The sequence below is a fragment of the Rattus rattus genome, chromosome 1 (assembly GCF_011064425.1).
Source record: "Rattus rattus isolate New Zealand chromosome 1, Rrattus_CSIRO_v1, whole genome shotgun sequence".
In the NCBI taxonomy this organism is placed as follows: domain Eukaryota; kingdom Metazoa; phylum Chordata; class Mammalia; order Rodentia; family Muridae; genus Rattus; species Rattus rattus.
Window position 1 is genome coordinate 156,383,334 of NC_046154.1, and position 19,512 is coordinate 156,402,845.

At 51.9% G+C, this 19,512-nt stretch overlaps 3 protein-coding genes across 7 annotated transcripts; 1 reads left to right on the forward strand and 2 right to left on the reverse strand.

Moving 5' to 3' along the window:
• Window positions 1-3,314: 3,314 nt before the first annotated feature.
• On the forward strand, window positions 3,315-6,623 carry Cd63 (CD63 molecule). 3 transcript variants are annotated; one of them, XM_032909334.1, is made up of 8 exons: window positions 3,315-3,437; window positions 4,332-4,408; window positions 5,219-5,407; window positions 5,545-5,619; window positions 5,711-5,806; window positions 5,916-6,056; window positions 6,231-6,314; window positions 6,471-6,623. In XM_032909334.1, exons 2-8 carry the CDS (start codon window positions 4,343-4,345, stop codon window positions 6,534-6,536), a joined length of 717 nt encoding a protein of 238 aa, XP_032765225.1. In that variant the 5' UTR covers window positions 3,315-3,437; window positions 4,332-4,342; the 3' UTR covers window positions 6,537-6,623. The 3 variants fall into 3 exon arrangements, with proteins under 3 accessions (XP_032765225.1, XP_032765219.1, XP_032765233.1); XM_032909328.1 differs by lacking the exon at window positions 3,315-3,437 and adding an exon at window positions 3,803-3,889; XM_032909342.1 differs by lacking the exon at window positions 3,315-3,437 and adding an exon at window positions 4,049-4,135.
• A 519-nt stretch (window positions 6,624-7,142) lies between these two features.
• Rdh5 (retinol dehydrogenase 5) lies at window positions 7,143-12,683 on the reverse strand. Of its 3 annotated transcripts, none has more exons than XM_032909368.1 (5): window positions 12,566-12,683; window positions 11,663-12,002; window positions 11,277-11,535; window positions 7,925-8,088; window positions 7,143-7,743 (listed from the first exon to the last, which is right to left on the reverse strand). In XM_032909368.1, exons 2-5 carry the CDS (start codon window positions 11,970-11,972, stop codon window positions 7,514-7,516), a joined length of 963 nt encoding a protein of 320 aa, XP_032765259.1. In that variant the 5' UTR covers window positions 11,973-12,002; window positions 12,566-12,683; the 3' UTR covers window positions 7,143-7,513. The 3 variants fall into 3 exon arrangements, with proteins under 3 accessions (XP_032765259.1, XP_032765243.1, XP_032765250.1); XM_032909352.1 differs by having other exon boundaries at window positions 11,663-12,007; XM_032909359.1 differs by lacking the exon at window positions 12,566-12,683 and having other exon boundaries at window positions 11,663-12,060.
• Window positions 12,684-13,333: 650 nt separating this feature from the next.
• On the reverse strand, window positions 13,334-16,950 carry Bloc1s1 (biogenesis of lysosomal organelles complex 1 subunit 1). Its single transcript, XM_032909378.1, has 4 exons — window positions 16,785-16,950; window positions 16,034-16,106; window positions 14,004-14,136; window positions 13,334-13,528 (listed from the first exon to the last, which is right to left on the reverse strand). Exons 1-4 carry the CDS (start codon window positions 16,843-16,845, stop codon window positions 13,418-13,420), a joined length of 378 nt encoding a protein of 125 aa, XP_032765269.1. The 5' UTR covers window positions 16,846-16,950; the 3' UTR covers window positions 13,334-13,417.
• Window positions 16,951-19,512: the final 2,562 nt, after the last annotated feature.

Below are 19,512 nucleotides of genomic sequence, written 5' to 3' on the forward strand. Positions count from 1 at the left end.
CAGTCAGTGCTCTTAACCACCGAGCCATCTCTCCAGCCCCCGAGGTGCATATTTAACATAGACCTGGCCTTCACATTCTCCCAGCACCGCCCAGTCCCTACCTACCTGTTATAGGCCGTGGCTGGGATGCCCCGCCCTCTACGCAGAACTTTCCACCCAGGGGCTGGGCTTCCTCTCACCTATCCCTGGTTCTTCCCTATATAATCCAAACACTCTCTCTCTCTCGTTTGTGTTTCTCTCTTTCTTCCCCTTTCCCTCTCTGTCTCTCCTTCCGGTGTGGTTTTTGCGTTTTTCTGAACTCCCCAAGAGCTGCTCCCCATAAAAACCGGGCTTGAGCTGTCCTGTTTCCTTGGCAGAGGATATCACATGACGTTTCCATACGTGAATATTTACCCCGTTATTCCTTCTCTTATTCATCCCCTGCTCTCTCCCCTCCCACATTGCTAAAAATAATTCTCTGTTTACTTTCATGTCCTTCTAAAAGGCCGTTCCAGAGTCCCCATGTGAGACAAAACATGTGATGTCTGTCTCTATGACCACAGCGACCTCGGGCTCTGTCCGTTTTCATGCACTTACCTCTCTCTGGGTGTGTGGTGTTTGTCTATGTGTGTGAGGTTAGGGAAGGATGTTAGGTGGCCGGCTTTATCATTTTTTCTACCTTGTTCCCTTGAGACTGAACTTGGAGCTAGGCTGAGGCCAGCAAGTCCCCGTGGTTCTGTCTCTTAATGGTGCTGGACGCTTGTGGAGATATACCTGATTTTTTAAAATTTAATTTAATTAATTTTTTTTTGCTGTTTTGTATTTTGGAATATTTATTTGAATTACTTTTCTCTTTTTTACAATCCAGCCATTGCCCCCTCCCTGTCCCCAGTCCCGCAGTTCCTCATCCCATTCCTCCCCCCACCCCCATCTCTGAGAGGATGTTCCCCACCACAATTTTTTTTTTTTTTTTTTTGCTTAATCACTTTACATCCTGCTCACTGGTCCCCTCCTGGTCACCCCTCCCAAAATCCTTGCCTTATCCCCTCTCCCCTTCTCCTCTGAGAGGGTGGGGACCCCCCTGGGTATCCTACCACCCACACACCTGATTTTGTGTGTGTGTGTGGGTGCTTGGATCAGAATTCAGGTCCTTATGTTTGTGCAAGTGCTCTTACCTACTGAATGATCTTTCCAGCCCCTAGGATACGTAATTTTAAGTCTCTCTCTCTCTCTCTCTCTCTCTCTCTCTCTCTCTCTCTCTCTCTCTGTGTGTATTTTGCCTGCATGTATATATGTGTACCATACGTCTGTCTAATGCCTGAGAAGGCAGAAGATGGCACCATATCCACTGGAACTGAGTTACAGAGGTTCTAGGCCACATGTGTATTCTGGGAACTGAAGTCAGGTCCTCTGTAAGAGCAAGTGTTCTAAACAACTGAGCCATCTCTCTCTCCAGCCCTTTCTCCTCCTCCTCTCCCTCCTCTGCCTCCTCCCTCCTCTGCCTCCTCCTCTTCCTCTCCCTCCTCCTCTCCCTCTTCCTCTCCCTCCTCCTTTTCCTCCTCTTCTTCCTTCTCCTCTCCCTCCTCTGCCTCCTCCTCCTCCTCTCCCTCCTCCTCTCCCTCCTCCTTTTGAGACAGGGTCCTAGTGTGTAGCCCAGACTGGCCTGTGAGTCATGATCATTCTGCTTCAGCCTGAGTACAGAAATAAACAGATGCCATCAGGCCAAGGTTCTTCATTCATTTGGTACTGATTTATTATTTGATTATTTACTCATATTTGGAGACAAGGACTCATTCCTTAGTTGGCCTCAAACTCCTTCGGTAGCCAAGGATGATCTTGAATCCTTAAGACGTATGTCTCTACATCATGAGTTCAGGAGTTGTAGTGCCTGGTTTACGAGGTGCTAAGAATACAAGTATGTCTGCATAGTAAGCCAACACTTTACCGACTGAGCTACATCCTCAGCTTGGATTGATTGATTGATTGATTGATTTTGAGATAGGGTGTCACTTTGTAGCCCAGGCTGGCCTTGAACTTGAAATGACTAAGTGACCCCCCCTGCTTTAGTCTCCAAGTGCTAGAATTACAGGTGTTACCCACTGATTTTGTTGTTTTGTTTGGGTTGAGACAAGGTGTCGTTGTGTAGTCCAGGATGGCCTGTAACCTTGCCATCCTGCCTTCACCTCCATAGTGCTGGGAACAACAGGCCTCACCACTGTGCCTAGACTTCTTTGTAGTCTGGGAACTGAGCTGGGTCCCTGTTCATGCTGGATGCTCTACCACAGAGCTGCATGCATTTCTAGTTGTCATTTTGAACTATAGTTTCACTAGCACAGGGTATACAGCTTGGTAGAGCGCTTGCCTAGTAGGCACGGAATCCTGCGTTTGATGCCAGAACTGCATGAACCAGATGTGCTCGTGCACACCAGTGATGCCAGCACTTGAGGAGGCAGGATGATCATCAGTTCAAGGTCAGCCTCCGACACACAGGGAGTTTCAGGCCAGCCTGGACTACATAAGACCCTGATTCCAAAGAGATAGGGGTGTGTGTGTGTGTGTGTGTGTGTGTGTGTGTGTGTGTGTGTGTTGTCTCACTAAACTGTCCAGAATGGCTTTGAATTTCTGATTCTCTTGTGTCGGGAGTGGTGTTAATGGCCTTTAGTCTCTGGAGGCTGAGGCAGACAGATTTCTGAGTTTGAGGCCAGCCTGATCTACAGATAGAGTCCCAGGACAGCCGGGGCTACACATAAAGCCCTTTCTCAAAAAACAACCAACCAACCAACCAACCAAAAAAGATACCAACCTGCTGGGATTACATGCGCACCACCAGCTGGCCTATCGCTTCTTTGTGTACACTCCTTTCCCTTCAGTTCAGTAAGCAACTCGAGGCAGAAGGAGCTGCTGCGAAAAGGACAAAGTTCAGGCTAGGAGTGTTAATGCTAGTCTTATGAGAATTTTTTTTTTTTTTTTAACAACAGTTCATTCTGCGAACCACCAGCGGCACAAGGGAGGGAGGTATTTCTAGCCACTGCCTTTACCTGGTTTTGCCATCTCTGATGAAAAGAGGAGTAAGGCGAGGAAGTCTATGTTATTGCCTTGCCAGCATTAGCGTCTTTTCTCACATCTCCACTGACCACTGGTTAATCCAGGAGCAAGGGAACTAAGGCTTTGTTAATCTTTCCCCAGAAGGAGGGCCCAGGCTCTGACGTGTTATAATTGACGCATGAAACGGTTCTAGACAAGGGCTTCCTCCCTCCGGTTTTCTCAGCTCAGGAGTTCTAGAAAATAGAGAAGCTGGGGTCATAAAACCCTAGTCCAGAACGTTGGGAGACTCCTAAGACGTGAAGCTAGGGGCTTTCTGAAAGTGTTTATTCTGACTTCACCCAATGCCACCCAACCCACACCTTCTGCGGGCTCGGGGATTGGGGGCAGGGGCTTGAACAAGGACGGAGAGGGAGGTGCGTGGTTGGTTCTCTGTGGGTTGAGGTCTGCAGAAGAGCATTTTGACACTTTGCCTCAGTTCTGTCTTTGGGCAACTCCCGGCCGCCCTGCGTCCTCTGGGCTCCGGACTCGCCTACTCCCGAACCAGAGAGAACCAGACGGTGCTGGGTTGGAGAGGGCTCCGGGAACCCTGAGGTCCGGCTCCTGGCTCGAGGCTTCCGGGCAGCGGCCACGTGGCCTGTCCAGGCGGGGGGCTCACCTCCCTGCTAGCCCGGGTGACTCAGGCCGCAGCTGTTCCCGCGTCACATGAGAGAGGGAGGGAGGGAGGGAGGAAGGCGGCCACCCTGCGGGGGAGGGGGGCGGCCGGAGCCGGGGCGGGGCTGTGCGGCAGGCGGGGCGCGGGCTGGGGGCACCGGAGACGGCTGCTGAGCCGCGGTAGGAGAGCATCAAGAAGCGTCGGGGAGCGCAGGTGAGGCCCGGGTTAACGCGGGCCCGGGGACTCCGGGGACGCCCGTGGGGACAACTTTGCCTCGAAGTTCGCGGGACGCCACCCGTGCGGCCCTCGAAGGGAGGCTCGCGCCCGGGGGGCTGGCGAGGGTCCTGGATCGCGGCCTGTAGGGGTCGGGATTCCGCGCTGGGTGGCGGCCGGCGGGGGTCCACCCCGAGTCCGGCTGCGCCCTCCGTGCGTCCCGGGATCCCGAGGCACCACTCCCTGGTGCGCGCCCCCACCCCAGTCCGGCCGCCGAGCGGGGAGGGCGGGGAGGGCGCGGAGACGTGGATCTGACTGCGGGTTTCTGGGTGGGAGGGCCGCGATGGGGGCCGCGCAGGGAAGGCTGCGAAGGCCGGCGGGGAGCTGCGGATCCGGCGGCCCCTCGGCCTGCTCTAATCCTTGCGCTCTCTTGCGGCCCCAGGCCCAGCAGCCATGGCGGTGGAAGGAGGAATGAAGTGTGTCAAGTTTTTGCTCTACGTTCTCCTGCTGGCCTTTTGCGTGAGTAGTGCGGGGAGGGCGACGGGGCGCGCGGGCGGGGTGCCGGTGAGTCTTGGAGCGGGAGCCGTGAGGAGCGAGGGACCCAGAAATGAAGGCAGCTGGAGGCCAGATGTGGAAGCAAAGCTGGAGAAAAGGCCAAAGGCAGAATGTGTCCGTGTCCGTCACCCCTCCCCCGTCCCCCGCCGCTTTCCTCTGAGGAAAGTTTGGACCGAGAAGTGCCACCCTAGATGCGGAGCACCCCCAACCAACCCCCTCCTGGCCCTTCCTGTCTGGTGACCCAACCATTTGTGATATGGGGTGGTGGGGCAACCTGCCAACGGTCTGATGGTATCGCCAAGGGGCTGCCTCCACTCCTCACCCTGTTGATTCATCTCCATTCTCTCAGCCCTCTCATTTACTTGGGAGAAGGAATGGCTCTAACCCCCCTTCATTTGCTCCTGCCTGGAGAAACTGTTGTTTGTTCAGAAAGGGGCCATCTTACCCCCTCTTCTTCCTCCCCGGCCTGGCTGGCCCTAGGACCTGAGTCACTGGAGTGAGGGAGTAGTTCTGGGAGAGACCCAAGCTAGGAGTCAATAGAACAAAACGCACGTCCTGGGCTGAAGAGCTGTTTAGAGGCAGGCATGACACCTCCTGATTCCCTTCTCCTTATGTGTCTCAAACAACTTCCCAGCCTTCCTTGTGGGGCAAGGACGGGCGAACCTTCTCTATAGCCAGTGTTTCCTGGAGGTGTAAGAATCCATTTTCTGGCTGGGGGTCGGGTGTGAGGGCTGAGGACTGAGGAGCTGACCCAACCCTCACCTCTTCCCTCAGGCCTGCGCAGTGGGATTGATTGCCATTGGCGTAGCAGTTCAGGTTGTCTTGAAGCAGGCCATTACCCACGAGACTACTGCCGGCTCGCTGTTGCCTGTGGTCATCATTGCCGTGGGTGCCTTCCTCTTCCTGGTGGCCTTTGTGGGCTGCTGTGGGGCCTGCAAAGAGAACTACTGTCTCATGATTACAGTGAGTGGGGTGTGGGAGCTCCTGGGACTACCAGAAGGTATTCTGTGCTGAGGTGGGTGGATGAAGGAATTGACTGGGCCAGAGCAAGCCCTTTAAATCCAGACTTCAAACACAACTCCTGTCCTGTCCTCCTGCAGTTTGCCATCTTCCTGTCTCTTATCATGCTCGTGGAGGTGGCGGTGGCCATTGCTGGCTATGTGTTTAGAGACCAGGTAAGCAGGGAACAAGGGGAACCTGTCTCAGGATGCTCTGGGAATCTGGGGCCTGAAGTCTGTTCTCAACAACACACTCCTCTACTCTTAGGTGAAGTCAGAGTTTAGTAAGAGCTTCCAGAAGCAGATGCAGAATTACCTTACAGACAACAAAACGGCCACCATTTTGGACAAATTGCAGAAGGAAGTGAGTGGGATGGCTGGGAAGGGGGTGAGGCGGGATGGAAGATTCTCATCTCTGAATTAGAATGGAGGTTCCACAGTGTAGCCACTTCCCCCCATCCCTCCTCCGTCAGAATAAATGCTGTGGAGCCTCTAACTACACAGACTGGGAGCGCATCCCCGGCATGGCCAAGGACAGGGTCCCCGATTCCTGCTGCATCAACATCACTGTGGGCTGTGGAAACGAGTTCAAGGCATCCACCATCCATACCCAGGTAGGGAGAAGACATCACACGAGGGAAACGGGGAATGTGTCAGGAGGCAGGAGATGCTATCAGGATCAGAGTTGGGGATAGGGGTTGGGAGGATAGGAGAAAGGGGCAGAGGGAGGGAAAGAAGGAGGTAGGTAGACGCTTCTGTTAGCACTCATGCCCGCCCTTTCTCTTCAGGGCTGCGTGGAGACTATAGCGGCATGGCTGAGGAAGAACGTACTGCTGGTGGCTGGAGCAGCCCTGGGCATTGCTTTTGTGGAGGTGAGGAATGCTGTGGGTTGGGGGAGGGCGCCCGGATCAGCTCAGGGCATCTGGGGAACAGGAGGCACTCACTGGCCTGGGAACAGTGGCTGTTGGGTGGGTTTGGGGAAACTTGCCCTGTCTTCTTCCCACCCTCATTTCCATCCTTCCTTTCAGGTCCTGGGCATTATCTTCTCCTGCTGTCTGGTGAAGAGTATCCGGAGTGGCTACGAAGTAATGTAGGGTGGGGGCGTGTCTGAGCTCGTCTGTCTTTTCATGGAGTGGACTCTCCAGGTTTTCAATTAAACGGATTATTTTTTCAGACCTAGAGAAGGAGATGGTCTCAGTTTGTCTTAGAGTGATGGATGGCCCCTTCCTTTTCCTTCTCCCTGCCTCTGCCTGAGAATAGGCAGGCAAATTTGGGGGGGGGGTGGGAAAAGGATTATTTATTTGAGGGTGGAAGAGGTGGGGAATCCGGAGGAGGTTGTGACTGAGTGTCCCTCCGCCCCTCGGTTTGTGTTGCCTGCTTAGCCTTCAAACAGTGTTTCCACAGCACCTATGAGGACAGCTCCTGCATGAGTCAAAGGGGTGTTCCACAAAGGTCCTACTTGGTAGAGCCTGGACATGTCTATTTTGGACAACTCTCTGGCTTTCTGATGCTTTGAGGCCCAGCGAAGTCCTCCCTGAACCCTCAAGGAGAGTGTTTAAGTTGCTTGAGGCCTGTGTGGCAGTGTCCCCGATTTTTGCCTTAGATAACAGGGGAGTTTAGGTATTTCTGTCATGGAAGCCACCCAATACGGCAATTTCCGCCACTTTCCCTTCTATCCCCAAGAAAATTAGACAATGCTGTTCCTGGTGCAAACACGAATTCTTACTACTCTGCCGAGAAAGTGCCCTCTGGTGGCCATCTCTCCAAGTGCAGCTCCAAAAAGCATCTGTAGTTGCAAGGTAGCTCCTTGCACCACCCAGTGTACAGTAGAAGCTTTGCAGGCATTAAAGAGGCCAGTGGTTTGCTTCCTCCGCTGCTTAGGGAACTCAGATACTCAAGTCTTGTCAGGCCCCACGGGCACCTTCATTTCTGTACGCCTGCTTTTCGATTTAAAGCGATATATGTATTTATTTACTGAGAGCCTAGTTTGTGTCAGAAGCCAGCCAGCGCGGATAGAGACAGAAGGAGATGCCTTGTCCTCCGAAACCAGCCTCTTGCTGTAAAGCTGGAGTCAGTAGATTGACTGGGCAGGCCGGGGAAGGACCCAGGCGAGCACAGCATCCACCACCCTGGCTGGAAGGTAGGAGGCAGGCAGCCAGAGAAGCTTGGCATCCCAGCCTGGGCTGTACCGTGTTCGGGGATGGCGGGCAGTCAGGGCATGCTCCAGGCAGCTTGTCACCTTCGTTAGGTCTGGGTCACAGATCAGGTTCATGATGCGGCGCTGCACTCGAAGATCTGTAGCTCGGAAGATGACGTAGTCAGCGTTCATGCTCACACTGCCTCTCCTCCATCCCGTGCTAGATCCTTGGGCTGGTTGCCAGGATCAGGAAGTGACTGCCTGCCCTTTTCCTCCCTTCGAGGTCTGACCTTTCTGACCCTCTCTTTTTCCCATCACGCACCCAATATGGGTCCAGCTACTCACAAGTAGTGAGGAAGGCTTCTCCGTAGTGGGCCTGTGTAGCTGGAGGTAGCCGGGCCCAACAAGCCTTCAGGGTGTTCTCCAGACTCTCCAGGTTGGTCACTGGGGTTCGGAAGAAGCCAGGCTCCACAATGGAGACTTGTACTCCAAATGGAGCCATGTCCCGCCTGGAGGGTGGGCAGAGAGGTTCCTGTGTTTTAACCTAGGTTTCTAGGAGTGTGGAACCCAAGATGGGAAGGTGTCACAGGTAGGGACATGTGTCCTTACAGGACAGGCTATGGCTGGTTAGCCTGGGGTGGGAACACAAGAGCTTTTTGTTTTTACTGCGTGAGGATGAAACCCAGGGTCTGTGTATGGTAGGTTAGCAACTGAACCACGTCAATACCAGCCCAGGGTGAGGTGTCGTTGAGCATGTTGTCCTTGTACTTTCTTTTTAAAAGAAGATTTGGTTGTTTACATGTGTATGGCTGCACGGGTTTTTATGTACCATTATTGGTCAGAAGCCATTAATGGAGTTACAGGCTATTGTGAACCACCTTGTAGGTGCTGGAAACCAAATCTGGGTCCCCTGCAAGAGCAGTAATCATTCATCCTGAGTCATCTCTCTGGACCCTTGATTTTGTTTTCTGAGACAGGGTCTCATGCAGGCCAGGATACCTTGAACTCTTGGTAACTTCTGTCCCTACCTCCCATATGTTGAGATAACGTGTGTATCATTATGTTAGTCTGCCTGCTTCTCTCTCTCCCCTCCTAGTTTCTCTGCATAGCCCTGGCTGTCCTGGAATTCACTTTGTAGACTAGGCTGGCCTCAAACTTAAGAGATCTGCCTGCCTCCTCCTCCCAGGAGTGTGCCACCACACCCGGCTTCTCTCTTTTAAGTCTTTGTTTTATGAGACACGGTTTCACTATGTAATTTAGGCCAATCTTGAAATTTTCTTTTACTTAAAAAAAATTGTATTTTCTTTATGTCTGTGTGTGCCCCTGGCCATTGTGTGGATGTCAGAGACAACTTGGTTCTCTCCTACCAAGTATGTCCACTGAATTCAGGATGTCAGGCTGGAAGCAAGTGCTCTTAACTGCTTAGCCATTTTGCTGGTTCTTGTGTAGCCTGAACTTGCTATGTAGTAGAAGCTGGCCTTGAAAGGGGTAAGTACTGGTGTGCGACCGCCATGCTTACACGATCTTGTTGCTTGGAGTGTGTGTGTGTGTGAGAATGAGAGAGACATGATCTTGTTATGTAGCCTAGGCTGGCCTCAATTTGTGTAGTTTTGGGATCACTGGTGGTTGACACTATGCACATGCCCTCTCCTGTGTATTTTACTCTGTGGTCTAATGGCCAGCAAGCTTTACTCGGTGGTGGTGCTCAAGCCTAAAACCTCATGCTGCTAAAGTGGCCCAGATTAACGTAGAACTCCGGATGCTCGTGCCTTAGCCACCTGTTCCCTTTCTTCTTCTGAAAGACTTGTGTAAATGTGTACAAGTGTGAGTGTGTGCACATGTGCATGAAGACCAGAAGAGGGCATTGTGTTGCCTGGGTATGGGTCCTCATGATTACACACTGAGCAGTCTCCTTACCTACCCTGTCCCCTACTTTTTCTTCTTCTTCTTCTTCTTTTTTTTTTTTCAATTATTTATGTGAGCACACTGTCACACTCTTCAGACACAATAGAAAAGAGCATCAGATCCCATTACAGATGGTTGTGAGCCACCATGTGGCTGGGAATTGAACTCAGGACCTCTGGAAGAGCAATCAGTGCTCTTAACCACTGAGCCATCTCTCCAGCCCCTACTTTGTTTAAATAGTAAATTTTAAGGTACTGCAGACCAGACAAAATGAATTATTTTTGTTTTGAGACAGGGTTTCACCAGGTAACCCTGGCTGGACCAGAACTTACTATGTTCTGGAACTCACAGAACTACTCCTGGCTCTGCCCCAAGTGCTGGGACCAGGCTGGTCTCGAATTCATAGAGATCTGCCTGCCTCTGTCTCCCGAGTGCTGTGATTGAAGGCCTGTGAATGTGCTAGTATAACCATTTACAATGTAATTATTTAAATGTGTTGAAACCATTACTAGCCCGAAGGCAGCTGAGCCCATCTGGTTGGTCACTGCGTCTGCCAGTTCTTGATCTAGGGGCCCCATTTTATGTCTCCCAAAACAGAAGATTGAGTCTTGAGTACTAGGATGAGGGACGAGCTTGGTGTCCGCTGGAAGATGACATGGTGGGCAGAGTGGGCGTATATTCCACTGCCCTGGCCTGGCATGGGTAAAGCTGTATCCCACGATGCTGACTGGAAGATAAAAAGGGGGAAGAAGCCAAAGGAGACTCGGACATTATCTGTCCAGTAAGGCGATGAAGGCAGCCTTCCTCACTGGCTGGGCTCCACTAGACCCACCTGGGCTTTTCCCCAAATTCAGAGTCTCGCAGTGCCCTCTTTAGCTCCTTTCTGACCTCACCAGCTTTGGCAAGTCCTCAGTGTAGGCATACGTCTGTGATCCCAGTGCTCCGAGTGGGAGCTAGTCTAGGCTACATAGTGACCATGTTTCATAAGAGAAGAAAGAGGGGCAGAGCTGACCTGGTGGCATGTCTCGATGCTCCTCTCAAGTAGCCCTATAGTAATATTATTTATATAGAATGGCTGAGAATGAAAAATATTAGGTTTTCTACTATAAATGGTAACATGCAGTCCTGGCGAGATGATTCATAGAAGGTTTCTTGCCATCAACCCATCACCTCAGGAGGGTACAGACTCCCATAAGTTTACTTCAGCATGTGCTATGGCCCATGCGTTCATGAATATGTGTACACACAGCACATACGGATGTGTGGATGTGTAAGTAAATACCTGTTAATGCCACTAAACATGAACGACAGGCTTCCCCTAACATCTAAGCACTGCCGGGTCCTTCCACACGGCTCACTTTACTCTGAACCCCCAGGAGGCAAGTCTCACTCTGATTTAACAGATTTGGGAGAAAAACAAACCAACAAAACCAAAACACCTGAGAAGTAACTTAGTTGGGTGTGTGGTAGCTCAGTAGGCTGAGGCAGGAGGATTGCCCAGTATTCCAGGCCAGCCAGGACTAGAATGTAACCCAGGCTGGTTTCTGTGAGTTCCAGGGCAGTCAGGGTGACACAGTGACACTTACCTCAAAAACTAAAGGCATGCACGCATGCACACACACTCACAAACTTTGTATGTGATAAAACTTGGGGTTTCACCTCCAGCCCTGTCTGCTTTTCCATTTCTCCTGTGTTGTTCCGCTCCTTGTCTTCTAGCCTGTGTCGACAACTGATGTATCTGAGTAAGATCCCTGCCCCTCTCCAGGCTAAGCCTGGAGCTGTGCACCCTCACCTCAGGCTGTCAGAGAAGGCCTCCAGGCCAAACTTGGAGACACAGTAGCCCCCGCCATTGGCTGCTATTCGGCCCAAGACACTGGTGATGTTGACCACCCGCCCCCTGGCCTGTTGTAGCAGGGGCAGCAGGGCAAGGGTGACCCCAATGGGGCCCAGTGTGTTCACATTCAGCACTCTCTGGAAATCGTCCTGTGTCAGCCATGGTGTGGGCCCGATGATACCAGCTACACCAGCGTTATTCACCAGACCAAAGAGCCCTGTGGGAAGATGACAGACACAGGGAGGACGTTTGGGGAGGACTTGAACCCTGCTCCTTCCCCACAGCCTTGGTGAGTCCCGGGACTGCTGTACAGACCAGGTTCCTGGGGGCTCCACTACACTTACCAGTTTCTCCAACACGTGTCTTCACCCACTTGGCAACTTGCTGGACATTCTGGGGATCAGTGATATCCAGCAGGGTTGTGTGGAGGCGGGAGGACGCCATCTGTTGTAGGTCTTCTGCCCCAGAGGGGGTCAGGCAGCCGGCCAGCACTTGGAAGCCCTTCTGGTCAAGTTGCAGTGCCAGAAGGCGCCCAAAGCCCGAGTCACAGCCGGTGATGAAGATGGCAGCGTCGCGGGCCGGCAGGCTCTGCCGGTCTCTGAGCAACCACAGTACTGCCCACAGCAAGGCACCCAGAAGCAGAGGCAGCCACATGGTGGGATGAGATGCCCTGCTGAGGGAGGCCTAGGCTGGGCAGGAAAACTTGTCATTTCCTCTACCCCTTTAGCCTTGGCACTAACGTTTACTTAGCTGGAAACGTCTGGTCTGAGCAGACAAACCAGGAAACTGAATGCTTGGCAGAGGATTGGCAAGCTAAGGCTTATTGTGCAAAACAGGTGTGGGCAAGCACTAACTTTGTAGCTAACGAAGTAAACCTGAGCTGGTCCTGTGGGCAGACCTATTACTGTGTGAGAGTGGAGGGACCTGGATCACCATCCTCCTACTAAACCAGGAACATCAAAAGCCCCTAAATGCATCCTCGCCTTGCTTTTGGAACCAAGAGTCCCCATTTCAGTCCTGGTAGCCTCAAAACTACTGTGTGAGGCTGGACATCTTCAGTCTATCTTGGAACCTGTTTTCTCATATAGTAAGCTGGGCTACAATACCCACCAGGCCCATCTCGGTGTTGTGGAGATCAAGGGGATGACATGCGAAGGCAATGTTCGTAGCCTAAAGCCTGAACGGCCACTATATATTGCCATCCTTAGCTAGTGTTTCCATAGCATCCCCGTTCCGCCACCACTTACCTCTGGGGAAAGCTGGCAGGCAGCACGGTGTGTGAAGCTGTAGCCTTCTCAGTCTGCCTAAGAGACTTTGCTCCTAGACTTCCCAGGATCCCACACTAGCTACAGCTAAGGCCAAAGTCTGGAGTGGGTGGACTCTTGCTGTGGCAAGGAGTGTCACGCGTCTCTCTGTTTGGGGGATGGCAGTGAGGAGGAGCTAAGCAGCTGAGGCCCGCCTGGCTGAGCTTAGGGTTTTGGCAGAGGGCAGTTCTGCCCAGGCTCCCCCTCCCCCCCGCTCCCCCAGGCTGTCTTTCTCAGCCTGGGCTCCTGACCATCTATGCCACGGTCTCCTAGGACGTGGGAACTGCCAAGGATGGCAGCTGCTCCTCTCTGTGGGTGGCCCTGGATCTGTCATTTTCCTTCCTTCTCAGCCCCAAAGTGCCCCCAAGAGTTAAGCTCCCACCTGGCCCAGACTCATGACACTGCTTAGCAGCGGCCTGGAAGGGCACATGAGCACGTGGTGGAGCCGAGAGCCAGGGCTGAGGACGCACGAGGTCTGCTTCCTGCCTTAAATCTGCTCTGCAGGAAACTGAGTTCTGGAAGTTTCGAGCAGAGGTCACTCAGCTCTGGACAGGCATGCGGAAAGTTACTTTCTGCTCACCCAAAGGGACCAGCACTAGGCACAAGGAAGAGTAGAGGTACCCACCACCAAAGGGCACTCGCCCCACAGGGAAACAACCTCAGATTTCCCACTGCCTTATGGGCGCCAGGGACTCCTTCAAACACACCACATAGAATGGAAGCTTGAGTTTTTATTCATGGCTTGCCAGTCACCCTCCCGTCCAGGAGGGTGAGGTGAGAGGGGTGGGTTTTAGTCTAGGATGGTGCAGACTGCAGCTGCCCTTTGTAGACGTACTCCAGCGCTGTGGCAATGGTGCGCATGTCCAGTTCGATGCTCCGAGCCCAGTTCTCCACATCCCCGATTTCCTGGGAGAGGGGAGAAGAGATTGAGGGCAGGAATCAGGGTAGGTAGACTTTCCCTCGCGGCTGAGGTGGCTTACTTAGACCCACCACCTGCTGTTCTGTCTGTCTGCCGTCCTTTTGAGATGAGTTACTACAGTGTTGCTCAGATTGGCTTCAACTCCTGGGCTTACGCTGTCTCCTGCCTCAGCCTCCAGACTAGCTGGTGGTACTGGTCCGTGCAGCACATTCGGGGTTTTCTGAGTACTTTTATTTTGTAGTGCTAGGGGTTGGACCCAGACATGTACTAGGGCCCTAAGCATGTCACCGAGCTATATCCTGAGATCTGGACTTTTTTCTTTCTAGCTTTTCTGAGACCACAGCCATAGAAGGAGTATCTGGGACTGCCCCCACTTGCTCATTAACCCTAAGTCTGGGATATTTATGGCTGGAGACAGCCAACGGCATCCAGTTAAAGGCAGTGATGTGCTGAGTTGCCCACCTTAAGTGCCTGGTTGAAGTTTTCCACCATGCCAATCCACTGGCCGGTCTGCTTGGCAAACTGGGCAGCCTGGACCTGCAGGGTCTTCACCTCATGGTCCAGCTTTCTCTGGTTCATGTAGGCCTGGGCCACACTGAGGATTGGAGGAGGGGTATGTCAGCTCATCCAACTCTTACGGCCTATTACAGTGGTGGGAGATCAGTCGGGAGGGAGGGCCGGGAAGCCTTGGGACTCTGGCTTTTTTTGATGTGGAAAGCCAAGTTGGGAGCTGACTAGAAACACACCATTTCCTACCCTCTCAAGAAGTTTCTGCAGCTGAGGCGGGGCAGGGAAGGTTAACCTGGGGGGATCTCCCTGAGGAAGAAGCTGGGAGGGAAAGGGAAGCGTGGGAAAATTCAGCAGCAGGGACACATCTGGCAGTGATTTGAAGCCTAGGGAGCTCTGCAAGAAGTTGCAAAGGAAATCAGGCCCCTCCCTGAATCTGGGACGGGATGGGAGAGTACAACCCCCACCCCACAAGGAACCCTGGGTCAGTGAGCCTATCCCAAGAGATTTCCTTGGCTTTTCCCAGCCCCCTTTTTGAGACAGGGTCTTATGTAGCCCAGGATGACCCCAAACTCACTATGTGGATGAAGGTGGCCTTGATCTAATCCCCTTGCCCCTACAGTCCAAGTGCTGGGATTACAGGCATATAGGCATTCACCATCACACCCAACTCTCCTGTCCACCCACCCACACAGCCGGTGCTAACGCTTCTTCCCAGCTAATCAAGATGCTGGCTGTGGTAAGCACCACTGCGACGAGGCTGCTGCTCCACCTTCCACCCGTGCGTTTTCACTTCCCCCTTTATGTAAGCAGTGTTCCCTCTCTTGCTAGCAGATGACCTTTTCATTCCCTATTCCAAAGCTCTAGGTCAGTTAGGAGACGCCACATCCGGTGCCATCACCCACTGGAATGTGTGGGGGCAGGGGAGGCAAAGGGCTGGGGGGAGGGGGGTTCAAGAAAGTGGGTAGGGCACCTGACAAGGGTTGAGACAAACTAAGCCTTTGTTTCATTTTCTGTAGAATAAGAGCTGTGGGTAGCAACACAAAACCCTTTCTAATCTGGATTTGGCTTAGCTCCCCTCTGAGCTTCGAATGTGGGGTGGCATCTAGCAAGTAAACAGAAAGAGAGAAGTCTGGCCAGCCTCACAAATGTAGCAAGGGACGGACGTGCCAGTGTGGGAACACCAGAGAAGAGAGCTGTCCAGAAACAAAGGACACCAGAGGCCCCAACCACAGCCATTCTTTCTCCTAATCTCCCCTCAAGATGAGTAATGGAGATGACCCCAACCCCTGCATGAGTCCCTGGGATGACTCAGCCTCTGGATTTGCAACCAAGCCTGCCTGTCACTCGCCCCGAGCGGAAGGCATAGTATATGACTCCTTTCTTCCCATAGACAGACTATCGGATCGCCATCTCAGCACTCTTATGAGTCATGCAGGGCCAGGAAACCTTCCCAAGTCTTTGGATACCACTGGTCTTCTCACTGAGGGCTGAGATTGGGGGTGGGGTCTCTGGAGACCCAGAAGGAAAGGAAAAGCCAGCCTGGTTTTGTCATAGCTCTTGGCTTAGGCTCTTCCTCACTTCTACCAGCTGTGCCATCTTGTTCCTGCCGTTTGTTCCGCAGGCTTGCCAAGCAGTAGGAGGTGAGGAAGGAAAGAGGATATGTGGTGAGAGAGGTGGTCCTTCCCTCCCACCCAAGTGACAGCTGGACATAAATGGGCAAGCCAGGTTGGCCAGATGGCATCAAGTTGTGCCAGGGAAGCCAGTGTGGGGAGGGGAATTCTGACTGTTTTCCCAACCACTGCAGCTGTCGCCCCATCAGCATTAGAATGTCAAAGCTGCCTCAAGTCTCTATAAGGTTACATTAGCGGGCGGAGACAGGCCAGGGAAGGTACTGGGGCACCCGGATCCTTCTGAAGGATGGCCCAGACCCTGTCTAACCAGGGTGGATGGAGGAAACTGGAGTTGAGGGAAGAGGTTCATACCCCACGTTGAGGTGATCCACCAACGCTTCAGTCAGGCAGGTGGCTGCAGTGATAGCCTCTCGCCTCCTCTTCTCTGGGGAAGGGGAAAAGGGATTGGAGCAGACTTCGTATTTGAAAGGTGGTGCTAATGGGTCCTCATGCACTTAATGCTGTTCTGGAAACTGCCAACTAATGTCAGACCACTTAAAAGAACCTCCCATATATAAACAAAACAAAACAAACCCCTTTATTTAGGAGGCAAGGAAACTGGCACCCAGGGAAGGGAAGGGACCCCATCAGGTACGCCCAGGACTCTCCCCAGACACCCATTCTCCAGTACTTTGGGCAAGGGATTGGCAACTCGAGGATTCCCAGTCTAGGCCTGAGGAAACACACGCTTCATCGCCTTAGCCGTGTGGCAGACTCACTGGAACCCAGCCACTCACTGGGCGGACCCCAATTCCGCCCACTTCCGGGTTGAGAAGCTGTCTGGGCCAATTGGCAACGCGTGTTACGAGCTAGGGGCGGGGCTCAGACGCCGCCTGGGCGGGATTGAGGGAGGTACCGAAGGGACCCGAGCGGTGCCAAGGGAACCAGGGCGGGTTGGCAAAGGGATGGAGTTTCCAGAAGTGCCACCCCCAATTCCCTGCCCCGCACTCGGGCCGCCCGCTAGCCGGCGCCCTCCCCTTGATCTGGGTGGTTACCCGAGGTCCAGGCTTCCGGAAGAAGCTAGGCCGCGGCCGGGAGCGGCCGACCGGACACTTGAGCTCACCCTGCAGCTCCTTCCGTTCGTTCTGCTTTGCCTGGTGTTCTTTGAGCAGGCGGGATAGCATGGTCGAGTCTGGCTCGGTGCGGGCACCGCGGGCCCCTCCCTAAAGCTGCGGGAGCCGGACCTTGCCTTGGCTCGCTTGCTCCGAACGGAGTCACGTGATTGCGGCGTCACGTGACGCTGGGGCCTGCCTCTCCTTTTGGCGTTGGGTGGTTGGTATTGAGGAGCTAAAGGGGCGAAGTGTAGGGTTGGTTGGTGGGTGAGCTGTTCTCTAATGGGGCTTAGCTTTCGGAGTTGGAAACTCTTTTCGTATTTAGTCTTGCTGAAGAGTCAGTTTTCACATGCTCTGGGTGTCAGGTTTTGAGAGGATTGGTGTCCTCGTGCTGCCCACTACAGTCCTTTTACTGGGGTAGCGGAAGCTCTCGGAGCTCATTGACATTCTTTTCCTTCCCTCACCTTACCTCCTGCCAGTGCCGGCCGGTTCTCAGTGGATTCCCAGCTTCCTCTCCCTAGAAGAGAATGCTTTCTCTTCTTTCCCAGCCCTTCTGTCTTCTCACCACCCCACCGAGGTTCCCTCAGCTCTGGGTGATCACCGTAGAGCGGCATTTTAGGTACCTCAAGTAGCCTTCTAGGGAGCTTTGCTAATGTTGCGGGCAGTGAGTGGTGAATGCGCAAATCCATCCCTGCCCTTTTGTGGTCAGGGAATGCGAACCCATTTTAGTCGTGGCAGAAGCGTAAGCGCTACTGCCAAAGTGAAAGGTAAATTATACAGTGCCTCTCCGGCTAAGGAGGAATGCTTCTAGGACTAATTCCAATGAGAAAACTTATAAACACCATCATTTTATTGCCGTTGTTTCTCCCCCCTCTCCTTCCTCCTCCTTGTGCTTTTCAGGGTGGCCTGGAATCCAAGAACCTCTGGGACTACAGGATGCATTACAAGTGCGTGGTGGCCCATTTCATTGGTCCTAGTACACCCGAGGCAGATGAAGAAGGATGCTTGTGGGTTTGAAGTTAGTCCAGTCTACAGAGAGAACTTCAGGTCAGCCAGGACTATGTAGATAGACCCTGTCTCAAAGCAAAACCACACAAACCACAAAAAACCAAATGTGGAGACATGCTGGCCAAATTTTGGTCAAGTTTCTTATGCATTCTGAACCTTAGTTTTATTGTTAATAAACTTAGGTGATTAGACTAATATTTAACTCTGGCTAAAGATTAGAACCACACTGAAGAGTCTGTGAAAGCTACTGTCATCTATGGTATACTGATGCAAACCTGTCAGGGGGCTGAGGTGGAAGAATGGGGAGTTCTAGATTATTTTGGGCTACTCCCAAATTAAAAAAAAAAACTTGCCCAGATTTATTAAATGGATTCTCTGAAGAATCTGTCCATCTGTCCGTCCGTCCCTCCATCCATCTGTCTGTCATCTCCGTATCAGGTGATTCCAAAGTGCATCCAAAGTTGAGGAACGTGAGGCCAATCCATGTCAAAGACTGTTTACAGCTTTGTCGTTGACTCATTAGCCTATTTTCTGAGTTGTGGTGCAGATGAAATTGATGGCTTCCATGTACTAGCAGGGCAAACAGATGCAGAACAAATTAGAATGTTCTTCTTGAAATTTCTTTTTTTTTCTTTTTTCTTTTTTTTTCGGAGCTGGGGACCGAACCCAGGGCCTTGTGCTTGCTAGGCAAGCGCTCTACCACTGAGCTAAATCCCCAACCCCGAAATTTCTTAATAAAGAGCGAGAGCTGTGATCCACTGGTGTGTTTAGCTATTTCATTTATTTTGTGTGTGGGTGGTGGTGATACAGATCGTGGTATGTATGTTTAGGTCAGAAGATAATGTTAGGAGTCAGTTCTCTCTTTTTAACATATGGATCCTGAGGGTGAAACTCAGGTCTCAATGGCCCTCATTCAGCTATTTGAAGAATGGTGTCTTACACCCTGGGAGATGTATAACCATCGAAGGACGAGTGAGAAGAAGCATATTGAATAATTAAGTGACAGCATTAAGTAGAATTTGGTTAACTGTCAAGATAACGTTTAGAAACTTCTATTCTCATTTTTTTACTCTGTGTATGTGTATGTATGCACACTGTGCTGGTGGGGGCCCGAAGATGCCACCTGATTCTAATCTGATGGGGTGCTCGAAACTGAACTCAGGTCCCCTGGAAGAGTATTAAAGATTTTAACTGCTAAGCCATTACTCCAAGTCCCTACAATTAAAAGTTTAACAATAAAATTTTAAATAGGGTGAATAAATAAATAAAGGGAAAAGTTGCAAAGTAATTTAAAGCAGAGACTGGACTGGGTGCAGCTCAGTGGTGGAGTGCTTGCCTTGCATGCTCAGAGGTCTGGGTTTAATCCCCAGCACTAAACACACACACACGAGCTAAATAAAAATGTTGGGTAATATGTATGTATCGAAATGCTTTTATGTATATTATAAGCACTTTCTAAGCACTCATAATAGGCCAAGCACTTTGTGTGTTCATTTGATCCCTAGAACAATCCTGTGAAAATTAGTCATCTCCTATATGCATATAAAAAATCTGAGGTAGAGGGAACAATTAAGTGATGGAGCTCCTAATAGGTAGAGTTAGGATACAAATTCAGGCTGATTCTATTTTGGTTTTGTTTTTATGAGACAGGGTTTCTCTGTGTAGCCCTTGTTGTCCTGGAGTAGCTTTGTAGACCGTGCAGAGATCACAGAGATCCACCTGCCTCTGCCT